Source organism: Raphanus sativus, chromosome 9 (genome assembly GCF_000801105.2).
Source record: "Raphanus sativus cultivar WK10039 chromosome 9, ASM80110v3, whole genome shotgun sequence".
In the NCBI taxonomy this organism is placed as follows: domain Eukaryota; kingdom Viridiplantae; phylum Streptophyta; class Magnoliopsida; order Brassicales; family Brassicaceae; genus Raphanus; species Raphanus sativus.
The window spans coordinates 21,772,692-21,788,354 of record NC_079519.1 but is presented as its reverse complement, the minus strand read 5'-3'; the positions used below and the strand labels follow the sequence as shown (position 1 = coordinate 21,788,354).

The window sequence follows — 15,663 nt, the reverse complement described above, 5'->3', positions numbered from 1 at the left end:
ACCGTATTGCCTACTATTATAAAACGCAAACCGTATTGTCCAAAGTTTTTTTTTAGCATTGGAATTTAATTTTAGTCAAAAAAACTTTGGAATTTAACCCAAAAAAGCTTCAACTCACAAATATATTATTTTAATCAATAATTTAATTAAACATGATAAATCTCATATTTGTTGAATAAATTATTTTAGACCCGTTGAAAGTTAACTGTTAAATTTGTTAGTTAATATTTAACGGTTGAGATTTGACATGTTTAAATTGACCTGATCAACGAAAGTATGTAATTTTATTAGTTTCAATTTAAAATTAAAAATTAAAATGACCTACTTAAATTTGAGATTTTATTATATTTTAAAATAACTTACCAAAATAAATTATATATGATTCAAATAATATGCAATATGACTATACTATATTAAGATATGTGCCTTCTATGGAATGATATTAGATATACAAATGTTTTTACTTATTATTATTTATTGGTATTTTTATATATTATTTTACATATTATCAATAATAAAATAATAATATATAATCAATAATTATAAATCTTTAACTATTCTGTATATATTAAATTGACAGTGATATATAAATTAAAATAATTATTGTTATTTATTTATAATCACTTTGTGGTAACTAAATACAAAAATCATTTTTATCTATTTCATATGATACAAAATTAAATTTAAATGATATGAACATAGATATATATATCTTTTTAATATGACTATTTATTAAATAAAAATTTATACTCACATGATTTTATTATCATATGTATTTTTTATAACAAAAAATTAAATCATTGATAACAAAATTTTCAATATGAGTCTTTTAATAGTTTTATTAGTTAATAGTCATTTTTAAAAATTAAAAGTATAGAATATAAAAAATCCAAATTTTTATTGTTAATATGATTCATTAATTTATTTTAGTAGTGTAAAATTGAAACAAAAATGATGGAGGATACACACATTGTTATCAAATCTTTATAATTCAAATCATTAATTATCATATATATTTTAGTCACATTAAATAATTCTGTAGTTTTTTTATTTATGGAAAGAATGCAAAAATATCTTTGGTGCATATTATTAATTCTATGACTAGTTTAATGAAATATATTATATATTATATGGACCAAGATAATTTTTTTTAAGATTCTAAAAATCATTATGGTGATAACATTTGTCATAGTTCAAAAGTCGTAGTGTTTCTTTTTTATTATATAAGGGATATCGAAGATTTTGAAAATTATATAACTGATTAATCCAAAAATATTTAACTTAATAAATGAGAAGACTATTGTGTATGTATTTAGTTTTTCTTGAATTATATAGCTTATATTGTTTAGTGTTTAAAACACAAATTCGAAGTAATTTAGGTATAATTTAAAAATGAGTAAGTATGTACACTTTTTGTAAAAAATATATTGTTAGAAGAATCACTACAAAGATTGTCTTTAGAACAATTGTAAGCATGACTACCTCTTTGGGACAACTGTAAATATTATATTTATATCTGAATTTACTTTTAAGATATATACTTACTTATTTACTTATTTTAGGTTATATCTTACTTTGAATTGTTTTGAATTTACTGATATCATTACATGTTTGTAAATATTACTGATAATTGATTGATAAGTTTATAACTTTGAATTTAATTTAACCTCTTAAACATTATAAAAGATGAGTCTACTGCACAAAATCAAAAGTTTGTTTGTTTATCAAAATCATTGATATATAGTCACAATAAAATCATGTATACTTTATATTTGGAAAATTATTTTTATAAAAAATATAAAAAGTTTTAAGCTTAGGTAAGTCATTTTTAGTCTTACTTTTTAAATTGGAACCAATTAAAATTAATATTTTCGACGAACAATTCATTTTATATCTGTCAAAAATCAACCGTTAAATATTCACTAACAGTTGACTATAAATGGATCTAAAATAACTTGATCAATTAACATATAAAATTATTCGTGTTGACTAAATATTAGTAATTAAAATAATGTGTTTGTCTGTTGAACTTTTTTGCTTTAAGTTGAAAATTAGAAATTAAAATTGTAGATCACCTCACAAATAATTGTTATGAAGATTGCTTACTGTAATATAATATTCTCAAATAATTTTCACACTTTGTATTTTTATTCTTGCTGAAACAATAGCCATAAAATATTATTTATCACAATTTAATTCCATTACCTTATTTAGGATGATTATTGTCTTTCTCACATCTATCTTATTAAAACTCAAGTACAAAATCATTTTTTTTGGTTACTTGGATAAGAGTATTAAAACAATTTTGTGTATTTGGAAGATGGATTGTAGTCTTTTTAAAAAAAATTAATTTTGTTTGGAAACAAAGATAGTAATATTAAACTGAAAAAATAATGGGCTTAAGTTATTAAGTCCATTATAAAAGAATATTATCAATATATATATATAAGAAAAATACAATACAAAGCCCAATTTAAAATACCAACTCAAATTATGGTTTTTATATTTCATATTAAGTTTTTAAAATATAATATATGTAATTATTTATATGATGATACGTATTAAATATTATTAATTATATGATTACTTATATGATGGTACATATAAAATATAATTAATTATATGATAAAATTATACGATATATAATAATGACTAAGGATGAGTTTTCAGACATCCATACGGGTTTGGTTCTGATCGGTTTGTGTTTCGGATTTTCGAAGTCAAAGATTTCAGTCCTATTAGGATGTTTCTAAATTTTTGTTTGAGATTGATTGGGTCTTTACGGGTTTGAGTTTGGATAACCTATTTAAATTATTTTTAAAGTTTTAAATCACTATATATTTTAAATTTCTCAAAATCTATAAATAAAGTAATATATTACCTATAAATTTAAATAACATATGTCAGAATACCTAAGCTTAACATATCAATTGATTTTATTTAAAATTTTGGATACGAAATCAATAATTATTTTAAGTATTTTTGGTGATTTGAGTATACTTTAACTATTTCAGATATTTGTTTTTGACTATCTATATACATTTTCAAGTATTTTAAACCAATTTAAAAGTATCATTCTTGATGTTTTATATACGTTAAATATAAAAATAATTATATATAAGTATATAAATCTATTTTTAGATAATTTCAGGTACACGAATACTTCGGTTCGGATCCGATTCGGTTCTCTAACTAACAAAATTTTGAATAATTCGAATATTTAATCAATTTATGTTCAGGTTTGGTACTATATTTACGGATTGGTATCAGTTCAGTTCTTCGGATTCATTTTGCCAAACCCTAATAATTACATGAAAAACAAATATCATCATATTTTTTAAAATATACATCCGAGGAGGTGCAGAGATCAAAGTTTATAATCATTTATTTTAACAACAAGCCAAATAAATATGTTGATTGAAGAGCGAATAAAATAAAACTAGAGAAATACATATTTTACCAGAGATACTCTATGTGTCGAATTTATTATAAAGAAAATTTTATTAAAATAAATAAATTCAATAATTACAAACAAATAATATATTTCATAAAAGTGAAAAATAATACCCGCGCTTTCGAAGCGCGGGTTAAAATCTAGTGAATATTTTAAACGTCACCACATGTTTTTTATGACCTTTCTGCTTGAAAGACTTTGTGCGTGATTGTATGTTTTAATGATATATTTTGATTGTGGTGGTAATAGTAGAAGAATAAGTAAGAAGAATAAATTGTGTAAGGGTACCTCCTAGTGTACTCGGTAGATCAGTGGAAGACAATGATATTGGTGGGTCATTCATTACCATTATGAAAGCTAAATTAAAAAAAAAATACAGTTACAAGACTATAAAATCTGGTAGTGAGAGCTTTTTTTTTCTCCCAGGAATAGTGAGAGCTTGTTAGGTCACCAAATATTGTTAGTTGAAGAGTGACCCTCTCAATAGAGTATTATAACGATTAACCAACATATATTTGATTTTTAACTATAAACCATCATTAAACATCAAACAAACTAAATATAGTATATTAACTTCCTTTTCTTTTTCATAATTATATATTTAAAACGTTCATAGTATAAATACGGAACTATTATTATGAAAACCTAATTTTCGAATATTGATGCATTAATTTGAATATATTTTTTATGGGACTTTTTCAAAATATAAAAGCGTAATAAAAATAAAATACTATCTTTCAGTCACCAATCCTTAATCGATTGACTTTTTGTGAAAATTAAAGACAGATGACCAGTATTAGGATTTGGTCCATTTGGATGTGCAAAATATATGCCAAAAACATCGTGTTACAATCCCCTTTTCCCATTTACATATCTCCAAATTATGTCAACCACAAATATTAAAAAAAAAAACATTTTGGACCGACCATGTTGATTAGGTAGCCTGAATTCCACTAAATGATCAACACAATTTTTGTGTATTATTGCATGGTACAGGCCCGGGCCACATAATTTGGGGTTAAAGTCCCTTTTAGTAGCTTTTGTTTAACCTGAAAAAAGAAGAATGGATGGTTCTACCAAACTCAAATATTCCGACTACACGATTGTTTTTCTGTTTTTTTTTTTTCAAATTAAAATTTATATTAGAAACAATCCGAAATGGGGATACAATATTTGATTACAAGGCCAACTCGAACAAAAGTTCCCGAATCAATCTATTACTAAAATTAGCTTCGCCCGCCCACTAAACCCGGCACGTTCCGCTAATCCGTTTTTAGTATTCCTGAAAATTGGTTGTCTTTTTCAATCTACGACGATGACTATAGATAAGTGAGGTTCTCTTCATTGCCTCGGATGCCGAGACTTTCCTTATTGTCTTCGGAGTAGCTAATTTACGATGATCGCCTCAGACCTTGCAATCGGCTCTGTCGATAAACACACAAATGCCGTAGAAGGGGGATTAGGAACACAAACCATTAAAAATCGCTCCAACCCAACTGCATAACCTCCAACAACACCGAGCTGCCCAAAGAGAGGAGACTGAAGCCTTCAAACCGTAGGACAGAGATACAGAAAAACGGATATGTGACTATCGCTGTGAGTTGAAACAGAACGAGCTCCATAAACCTGCAAGCAATACAACATAACACTGCCATGGTCGAACAGAACGCATAGCACTAGGATATGCTGCAATTGTCGGATGATCCACCTAAAAAGGTAATCTTCTCAAACAGGAAAAACCAACACAATCCTCGTCAACTGCCTCCCCCTAGAACATAAGATAGGAGAGCTTGAAACGCCAAAGGTAGCATCGGTGGGACGATACCAACCACCACATTCGAAACGGAGCAAACACATCAGAGAGAGCTAGTCGACAAGGCTCTCCTGAAGTACTGACAACAACCCGCCGAGAAGAGGAAGAGAGATCAAGAGGGACGGGACAGAACCGCTTCAGTGAAGCCATAGACAAATTTTAACGACACCGCAGCTCTGCCTCCTCCACACGCCAAACACCACGAGCTCCGACACACACCGGCAATTCGAGCTAAGCTTGTTTCTGAGTAATGGTACCTCTATAGCTCTTTAGGCACTAACAGAACAGAGCACGCCAATCCTAGACACCCAGGCAAAGACGACGAACTGCAGCAACACGCCTCTCACCACCGCGCTGACAAAGAAGAACAAAAACTTCCAACCAAAGCAGAAACTGATGAGACAAATTAAACAAGCCTCCTCCATGTGCAACCTCCCCCCCTCCTACAGGAGGCTTAAGGGACCGCATGTGAAACCCTAAGAACCAAACTAAAAAAAATAAAACACACCCACTATGCGTCTAGACTCCAGCCACCTAGCTAAACCACGGCGAAGTCGGAGCACCTATGTAGCAGAGACGAAGACGACATGCTTCCAAGAGCAGAGCTTCGACAAGGCATAGAGAGTGACGAAGACTCCGTTGAAGCAAAAGAAAAACAAGCAAAGGGAAGGAATGATGAAGCCTCTGGTGCCAGGACCTGCGCTCACGCGCCGCCGTACCAGAGCGAGTGAGATCTAATCGCAAGGGTTGTTGAGAGAGAGTGAGATTAGAGAGAGAAAATGTGGTTTTTAACGCTGGAAGTCCGATTACACGATTTTTGTTTTACAGAGAGAGAGAGAGAGAGAGAGAGAGAGAGAGAGAGAGAGAGAGAGAGAGAGAGAGAGAGAGAGAGAGAGAGAGAGAGAGAGAGAGAGAGAGAGAGAGAGAGAGAGAGAGAGAGAGAGAGAGAGAGAGAGAGAGCCATGGGGTCGATAATTTACAACCTTCCAGATAGTAAACGTAGACAGAAGCTATCAGTGTGCTTTTTATTATATAAAAGAGAAAACTTTCATGAATATACTCTTTTTTGGCTAATTTTCATTCGACATCCAAATGTGAAGAGCAATGCATTAAGGAAAAAAACAATCAATTTTGAGCTCTTGAGTGAATATGCATATATATGGTTAACAATCTAAGTAATCTTACACAATTTATTCATATAACAAATTTTTAGATTCATTCAATGTTTATCTACATGTAGTAAACAATAGTATAAGAGTTAAGAAATAGCAAAATTAAACAGATTTAATTGAAAATGACAAAATCAATATTTAGGATACTCTGAAGTGTGCTCAAAACTCAAATGAACTATTTAAACTATGTGTTCGGGTTACAGATATTATATTTTTTATATCTATTCTCTTTAAATTAATTAGTATTTATTCGCATATCCTTATATTTCGTTTGATTCCGGTTCGGATTTTTCCAGTTATGTTTGAGTTTGGATTTTTGATGAGAGCAAAATGTCCACATTTACTCTTTTGAACGAATGGAGAAGATGTTTCTATCTTGTTAACGAACAATTTTTTAAGCTTATACACTGTTTTTCTATCTTGTATAGGAGTCTCTACGAGACCAGAAAATGCATAGATTATCAACAGATTTTTCTAGATGAAAATTGGAGTTCAATGTTACGAAAAGTGATTTTTTTTTACTATTTAACTTTGCTGTGAAAATTCAACATATTCAAGCTCTGCTTCGAATTCGATATCATCTTTTCATGAAGATCTATCTACTTTAGTTTCGCTTGTCTCGCTTGTCTTTTGATTTATGATTTGTATCAAAGAGGATGTTCAATCCTTTCTTTTTATTGTATCCTAAGATTTTAAGTTAATAAAATCAAGTGTTGGTTCAGAAAAAAGTTTTGATGAACTCTGACATTTTTGTTTAGAGCAAAAAGAGATCATAGATAGATTAGTCGATAATATACTAAGAAATTTTCAAAAATTATGTGTAGCAATATTACTTTTCAGATAGTTTATTATAATAATTTTTTAAAATTAAGAAAAAAAGAAAGAGTTAACCAATTTGATTTATAGTAATAGATTACAAATAAACTTGATTTTATCTGACCAAAATATCTTCTCAGTTTATGATTTAATCTGGTTTGACTATCGAGATGGTCCAGGTTTAAATAACACAGTCTATAGTATATAACAAGGAAACATAAATATAAAACATATAAACATAGAAAAATAAAATATATACTATCATCATTCAGTTACCAGTCCTTGATCGAATTTGTCTTTTTGGTCCATTTGGATGTGCAAAATAAATATGCCACACAAACATTTGTTACAATCCCATTTTCCCATTTACATATCTCCAAGTAATGTCAACCACAGAAAAAAAAAAACGCATTTTCCACCGACCATGTTGATTAGGTTGCCTGAATCCCACTAAATGATCAACAAATTTGTTTGTGTATGATTGCATGGTACAGGCCCGGGCCACGTAATTTGGGGTTAAAGTCCCTTTTAGTAGTATTTGTTTAACCTGAAAAAAGAAGAATGGATGGTTCTACCAAACTCAAACTCTTCCGAATACGCCATTTTTTTTTTTTGTTTTAGAGAGAGGGACCTCATGGGTCGATAACTTGTAACCTTCCAGATAGTAAAAGTAGGTAGTAGCTGTCGGTGTCGGTGTAGTTTGTATTATGTAATAGAGAGTCAGAAAACTTTCATGAATATTCTCTTTTTTGCTATTTTTATTTCTACATCCACATGGAGAGCAATGTATTAAATTTAAGAAACCATTTTGAGCTCTGGAGTGAATGTGCTATATGGTTTTAAGTCGGAACAATAATTTCATCTGACAGGAATTATTCATATAAGCAAAGTTTTAGATTCTTTCAATGTGTTCATTTACATGTATATACTAAACAATAGGATCAGAGTTAAGAAAATAGCAGAATTAAACAAATTTGTTGAAAAGGACAAAATCAATACTTAGGATACTCTGAAATCTGATCACAACCCAAATGAATTATTTACAGATTAATATTTAATCTTACAAAGTCTGCAAATAATTGTTATATTCACATGGATCAGTAAATATAATAAACTTAAATTTTAAATAGCTTCAATGATAAGAGGATTGAAGCAAAAGCGAACTCTATGTGTCTTCATGTTCTGCACTTGTTCCTCATTTAAACAATGCCATAGAGATCTTCGACAAATCTGATTCACGACTCACGTTCTTCCTTCGAGTTGGTGCGTAAGGAGGTACCTCTTGATCACTCAAACCATTCGAATTTGAATCTTGGTCAAGGATAACTAATGGGTCTCGAAAAGACATAGTCTTTTTAGGTGTGCTATAATCAAAATGAGACTTCTTTGCTTCCAAAACCTAAAAGAAAAAAAAACTATCAATTATTGTTTAATCAAAAGATTATAATTTTATTATTTGGCAAACTTACAGCATTTCTGATTGTTTTTGATACACGTTTTAGTCTCTCTAGGTCTCCGTGATCCACATGACAAAGTACTCGAATCTGCAAAATTGGTTTTTGCAATACATCAAAACTAAATCAAAACTACTCAAAAAATTTAAAATGAGACTCTTTGTTTAAAAAACTAAACTTACCAAAATATCTTGATGCAGAGATTCAAGAACAGAGTTATTGGATTCTGTTGTTTCACTTTTAGATCTCTTCAACAGATTTTGATCCGATTTCGAAACGTTTTCATGATTGGATTTCGATATCAGAATCCTTTTCCTCCCTAATCCTCTTGTGATCCTCACAAACCCTAACCCTAACGCTTCTTCTTTGCCGTGAACACCTCCATTTGAGAACGCCATAACTCTCTCAGATAAACTGAGCCGAAGCAAAATCTAAGATGGATTAAACAGAGGAAATATATATTATTTATAAATCAAAAGATTGTGTGAATCTTCTAAGATAATCTGATACTGTATATGTGTAATTTTAAATTAAGAGGAAAATGGAAGAAAAAGAAGGTAAGGAAGAAGAAGAAGGGGTCATTTGATGTGCTTTATAATCTTGAGTTTCAGCTTAAGCTAATAAATAAAAACACTAAAGTATGACACATGGCGTTTTATGATTAGGTCGTTTTGGTAAGTGGTGTCTTTTTCGGCTGGCTAATCTTGGCTTTTTACACCGCCTTTGTGAAAAAACACGGATCACATGAAGTAAGGTTCACGGGTGATTCGGTGTACCTTTTCGATTATCGTGTGACATGTGCGTTTAACGATGTGTTTTGAAACTTAGTTGACTTGGGTCACTGGATTCTTCTCAAATGGAGGCTGACGGCGATCGTCTCATTCTCCACGTGGGAATAAGTATTTTGTACGGTTTCTTTTATATTAAATTACGAAATGCCATGCTTTGTGGCTGAGTTTTTTTTTTTTTTTTTTTTTTTTTTTTTGAAACTATGGCTGAGGTTTTGTATAAAGTTGTCATAAAAGTCAGGGATTTTGATCAAAGTGATTAAGCACGGAAAAAGTGTTTAACAGTAAAATTTTACCATGTTTATTTTTGATTTGGTTGATGTAGCCAAAGAATTAGGATATCGCTCACTCAGAGTGTGATTGGAAATACCTTTTAGCGATATTAAAGTAGAGTAAATGACATTTTCGTTCAGTTACTCTATTTGTTAACCAATCAAGTGAACCAAAAACAAATGAACCAAAAAAGGGAATATTGTTTTTCTAGATCAAAAATGATAACTATGTCCAGTCTAGAAAGTTTTATTATAGGGGGCCAAAATTTCAAATTTTAAAGATGAGGTATATTTAACCCTAGATTTGAGATTTTAAGGGGGCCAAATTTATCCAATTTCTCCAAAATATATTACAAATAGTAAAGAATTTTAAAAAAATCCATACGGGGCAGATGCCCCACCCTCGTGGTCTGTACATCTGCCATTGACTATATCCTATTACGCTAATTTTGTTTGTACCATTTTCCCCCTAATATCATTTAATATTTTCTAAAAAAATTAAATAAAAAGTTTTACAAAAAAAAAAAATCAAAATAGTAAATACCGATGAAATACTTATATCTATGTATTGATATTTTTCAGTTCTAAAAATGTTTAAATCATAATTTCATATTTTGTTTGTACCATTTTCCCCCTAATATCATTTAATATTTTCTAAAAAAATTAAATAAAAAGTTTTACAAACAAAAAAAAAATCAAAATAGTAAATACTGATGAAATACTTATATCTATGTATTGATATTTTTCAGTTCTAAAAATGTTTAAATCATAATTTCATATTTTGTTCTGAAAAAGTAGAATTGACATTCTACATAATAGAAAACGTAATCCACATTTTCCATATTGAATCTACTATGTTTAGAAAATGTGTTCTACGTAAATAGTAGTAATCTAAAAATATTTGGAAAACACATTCCGCGCTTAACCTATAGTTCTAAAATTTATAGAAATCGAAATCTACTCATTACTATAAATATAAAACCTGTAGAAATCAACATCTATACATTACTATAAATCTAAAACTAGTAGAAATCGATTTCAAATATGTTTACTCTATTCTACATACAATATAGTAGAATACATATTCTATGGATAAAGACAGTTCCAAAAAGATTGGAAGAGAATATTTGGAAATGTTATGTTTCCTTATTTATTAATAAAATAGATTTTAGAAAAATAGAAAATCGATTTTCTAAAGTAAAAAATCGTTTTATTTTATATTTTAAAAATTAAATCGATTTAAAAAGTAAATCGATTTTTTTAAAAAAATAGAAAATCATTTTTATAGAAAATCGATTTATAAAAAAGTAGAAAATCGTTTAAAAAAATAGAAAATCGTTTTATAAAAAAATAGAAATTTGTTTTAAAAGAAAAGATAAAATTAATTTTTTTAAAAAAAAAGAAAATCGTGATTTAAAAAATTAATTTTTAAATTAAAAAATTAAAAAAATTATAAAATCAATTTTTAAATTAAAAATAAAGTTTAATTTTTTGGGATTTTAATAGTTTTAATTACTTTAGTTAAAAATTATATTTTAATATTTTTTTAATTTTAGTTTCGAATTTTTAAATGAAATTAAAGGCAGTATTGCCATTTTGAAAATAAAATAACCTAATATGACGTAAAGTATATGAGAATAACCTAATAAAACAAAATTGTCATTCTTTTGGTCTAAAAAAAAAATTTCCCAAAATTTTTAGTCCATTAGAACTAGAAGTAAACAAAAACAGAGTAAACCATTACTTTATCACTTTTACTCTAAATTTTGTTTTGCTCTTACCTCATCTTTTCACTTTTATTTTACCACCACTTTACTCCTATTAATATCAATCACACCCTTACTATTTTTCTTTCGTAAATAGTGTGTTGTAATATTTTGGTATAGAAATAAATTCCAAAAAGATGAAGTTAAAAGTTGAAAAAATATTTAGATCTTTTATGTTTTATGTTTTCTTTTTTTAGTTACCTGAATGTATCCGACGGGTCAACGCCCAACTGACTAATTCCATTGAAGTTTGTCTACCGGTGCCAAACAGATCTGGTTGCTTGCAATGAGAATTAGATATCCACATCGCTTGGTCACACAAACGGACAAATCTGAATTTGGTAAGTTTTGAACATGACATGTTTACCATATTTCCAGACCCACTGTATCACTCGGCCACATTTGTATGGTTATGTTTTTTGTTTTTGCTGTTTAGTGTTTTGTTCATTTCCTTGATTAGTTGTAAGGATCCAGAAAAAGTAAAATAAAATTACTAATGTTTTCATCATAACAAGTGCCTTGTGTAGTAATAACTGTTATGTTGATTTAGATTTATAAAATTTATAAATAATATTATTTATGATTTCATACATATTTTCAGCACAATTTTATCCATATTGTCAGCTACTTAATTAGAAAATAAATTTGTGTGTAATAATAGGGGTATATCAATCAACACTCGTTTTAATAAGAGTGAGATCATTCCAAAGAATTTGATGATGAACTAATGGATTATAGATAACAAATCTATAATATTTTTAACACAATATTTATAAAAGGTATATCAGCTTTAAAGTCTATCTTTAGACTACAGTTTTCTAAATTACCAATTACGATTTAAGAACTTTTAAAGGCAGCAGTAAAAAAAAATAGATATAACAACCATATATATATATTAAATCATCTTTTTAAGCTGCAGAAATAAAAAACATGGCTGAAGAAATATTTTTGTTTTTCTTATTTAGTTTTACAGTTACAAAAGTAGAGTTACATAAAAGAAATCATATATATTAAATTCTACAGTAAAATTACACAATTAAACTTCAACCAGTCATCCACATTATTAAATTTTAACAATAATATATAAGAGGTATATCATAAAATTCTTGGAAAATAAATTAAAAATCCTTTGACAAACTTATCATGCAAGACACCCCAGCCTTGCAACATTACCAGAGATGGATTTACGAGTCACAGTATTCACCCGGAGGAGGTTTGTTTCCCATGTCTACTTTCCCTCAACCTCATCTCTTTTTGCTTAGATTCGGTCTTTGGTTGTTATTTTTCTTGTTTGTAACATAGATTTCGCCGTTTCCCAATGACATCGCGTTAGGGTAATCACTGTTCTAATGCTTTTTTCTAGGGATGAATTAAATAATATATTTTACTTTAAAAAAAACTTATGATGCAATATGTTTAGTATAAATTGAATTATAGTAAGACGTAATAAATCAACCGCATAGTCGCATACATGTCATTTTACAAGTTCGATTTTATATTTGTGTTGTTATTATAGTTTATGTTTTTTTCATAGTTGTATATTTTGGGGTTTTGGATTCGAAGAATACCAAACACACCAATAAACTTATCTGGGAAGTCAGTGAGGACCTACAAATGAGGGGTTAGGGTCGGTGTTCTGCAGAACTAGGCTCCATGCTAGTTCTGTAGAGCACTGACCTTAACTCCTTACATATGAACTCTCACTGATTCTCCAGATAGATTATTGGTGTGTTTGGCGTTCCTCAAACCCAAAATATCACCTTTTAACATCGGGTCATACACTTTATTGATACTGATATCTAGACAATAATTAAAACTTTTACATCTCTTTGTTAATACTCAAAAATGTTACAGGTACATAATAATTGTTAGGAAAAATGTTGAGAAATTTGGCAAATATGACTCAGAACTTGAGTTTAAATGCAAAATTATACCCGAACTTGAATCAAATGCAAAAATAACATAAAAGTCTTGTGAAAATACAGCCAGCTCCTTGTGACCAAACAAAAAAACAGAACTCATTTTTATAAAAATAGCTCCGGAAAGTCTTCTGAGTCTTCTGAGATACTGTAAATTGTCCAGATGACGTCCAGGGAAGTCGTCTGCTATAGTTGATCTTAAAATAATTTATAAATTTTGTAAAAAATATTTTGATAAGTGAAAAAATAAAATCATGTAATTATAAACAGTTTTAAGTGATATAAATTAAGATATATTTAAATTGAATTATCTTCGACATAGATGAGTGAAAATAGTGAATAATGATATTCTTTGGTTTAAGGTTTGACATCATATGTTGTAGTATTGTATGTATTCTTAGGGTTAGATATTGGAAAGCTTAAATATTTTTTTGAAAAATAAACTTTTTTACCTATATGTGTTTATTTCTGTGTATAGTAAACACTTTTTAAGTTAAATTTGATTTTATGAAGTGATTAGTTAGTTAAATTAGTTTAGGGGTTAGGTTTAGGGTCTAGACGACTTACATCGTCTGGTGAATAATTTAAACTTGACGACTTCTATGTAATCGTCAATACAGAACCGAACCTTCAATTTTACCAATGTACTTTTAAACCTAACCGGATCATGTACCGAACATACAAATACTTTTTTTTTTATTTTTTCACGACTTCACGAAACCCTAGCGCCGTTTTTCTCCAAGGGAGATTTTGAAGGCGACTCTCTGATTTTTTCTGTCGTCGCGTATTCCGTCATCAACTGTCATGAACACCGCCGGTAATCTCTCCTTTTACGACGAATCTTGTTTCTCCTTCATGCCATCGCAGAGTATTTTAGTAGTTTAAACTGACCATCCGCTTCTTTTTTTCGGATCTTAAACCGCATCTCATTGAATACCGCCACCAGTAAGTTATTTATCTTTTCTTAAGGCATTTAGCCGCCGTAAAACCCTAAACATTGTAATTTTGATTCTTCTTTTTCCGTCGATCTTTTGCATATCTGTAACTGCCGGTTTCGTTGGTGACCATATCTTCTCCGACTGTAAGTTATCCGTCTTGTCTTGTTAAACCTATAGTTGTGACGATTGTTGTAATGTTGTACTGAAAGAGTACTCAGGAGATTTCTAGAGTGTAAGACTTCGTAGTAGACTTCCTGGAAGTCTTCCAGAAAGAGAAGACTTCGTGGAAGATTTTTTAGAAGACTTCTTGGAAGTCGTATGAGAAGTCTTCTCTATTTGGAAGACTTCTAGGAAGTCTTTTACGAAGTCTTACATTTTGGAAAATTTTCAGGAAGTCTTCTACGAAATGTTACACTCTGGAAGATTTCCTAGTGGAAGATTTCTAGGAAGTCTTCAACGAAGTCTTCTCACTAAAATTTACATACAAGTCTTCCAGTATTTGTATTTAGAATAGTGTGTTTGTTACGTGTTTGAGATGCTTGTTTGTGATTGTTTTGCAGAACGGAAAATGGATTTACCAGAACCCCCGCGGAGGCTACATACATTAGGGGAAGAGCTCCATGCAGTCAAGAGCATTTCCTATCATACTGATGACTCGAAGTTTTTTTACTGATCTAAGGCAAGCTCTACATGCCGAAGAATATGAAGAGTTGAAAGAGTCGAAATTGGGTGTGTTCATCAAGTTCAAGAAGCTGGATTTTGGTTGGGTTTCAAAGCTGGTTCACTATATAATCAGTTTCCAGCTTAACATCCAAAAAAAGTATGAGCTGTGTGAAAATTTTCAGTGATAAGGTTTCCAGCTATAGATTAATAGATTAATGTTACAGTTTTGTTTGGTTGTATGACATGCTAAAAGACAAAAAAAACATTAATAAAAAATCTAAAATAGTAAAATTCTTAGTGGCAAATAATGTAATATACCACATGAATGCAATGTTATTTTGTACTTTTTAGTAGATTGCATGATCTTATATTTTGATGATAGCGACTTGGTGAGCTGTGTGCTAATAAAGTTGTTTATGTATGTTCTTATCCATGTTATATCATGTGGTGATGTATCTAATCTATTAATTTAAGATTTTATTTTTTATTTACTGTATAAAGGTTGTCATTTAAATTTGAAATTATTCATCTATCTTATTAATATGTAAAACTAACTAATCCATTAATAAGATCTAACTAAATCATATATTTTTCATATACGATTGGTT

General features: G+C 29.4%; 1 protein-coding gene across 1 annotated transcript; it reads right to left on the bottom strand.

The window, feature by feature from the left end:
- Positions 1–8,272: 8,272 nt before the first annotated feature.
- LOC108827514 (F-box protein At4g05010) lies at positions 8,273–9,294 on the bottom strand. Its single transcript, XM_018600923.2, has 3 exons — positions 8,892–9,294; positions 8,725–8,799; positions 8,273–8,654 (listed from the first exon to the last, which is right to left on the bottom strand). The coding sequence occupies exons 1-3, from the start codon at positions 9,105–9,107 to the stop codon at positions 8,451–8,453; spliced, it is 495 nt and encodes a 164-aa protein (XP_018456425.1). The 5' UTR covers positions 9,108–9,294; the 3' UTR covers positions 8,273–8,450.
- Between the last annotated feature and the right edge of the window lie 6,369 nt (positions 9,295–15,663).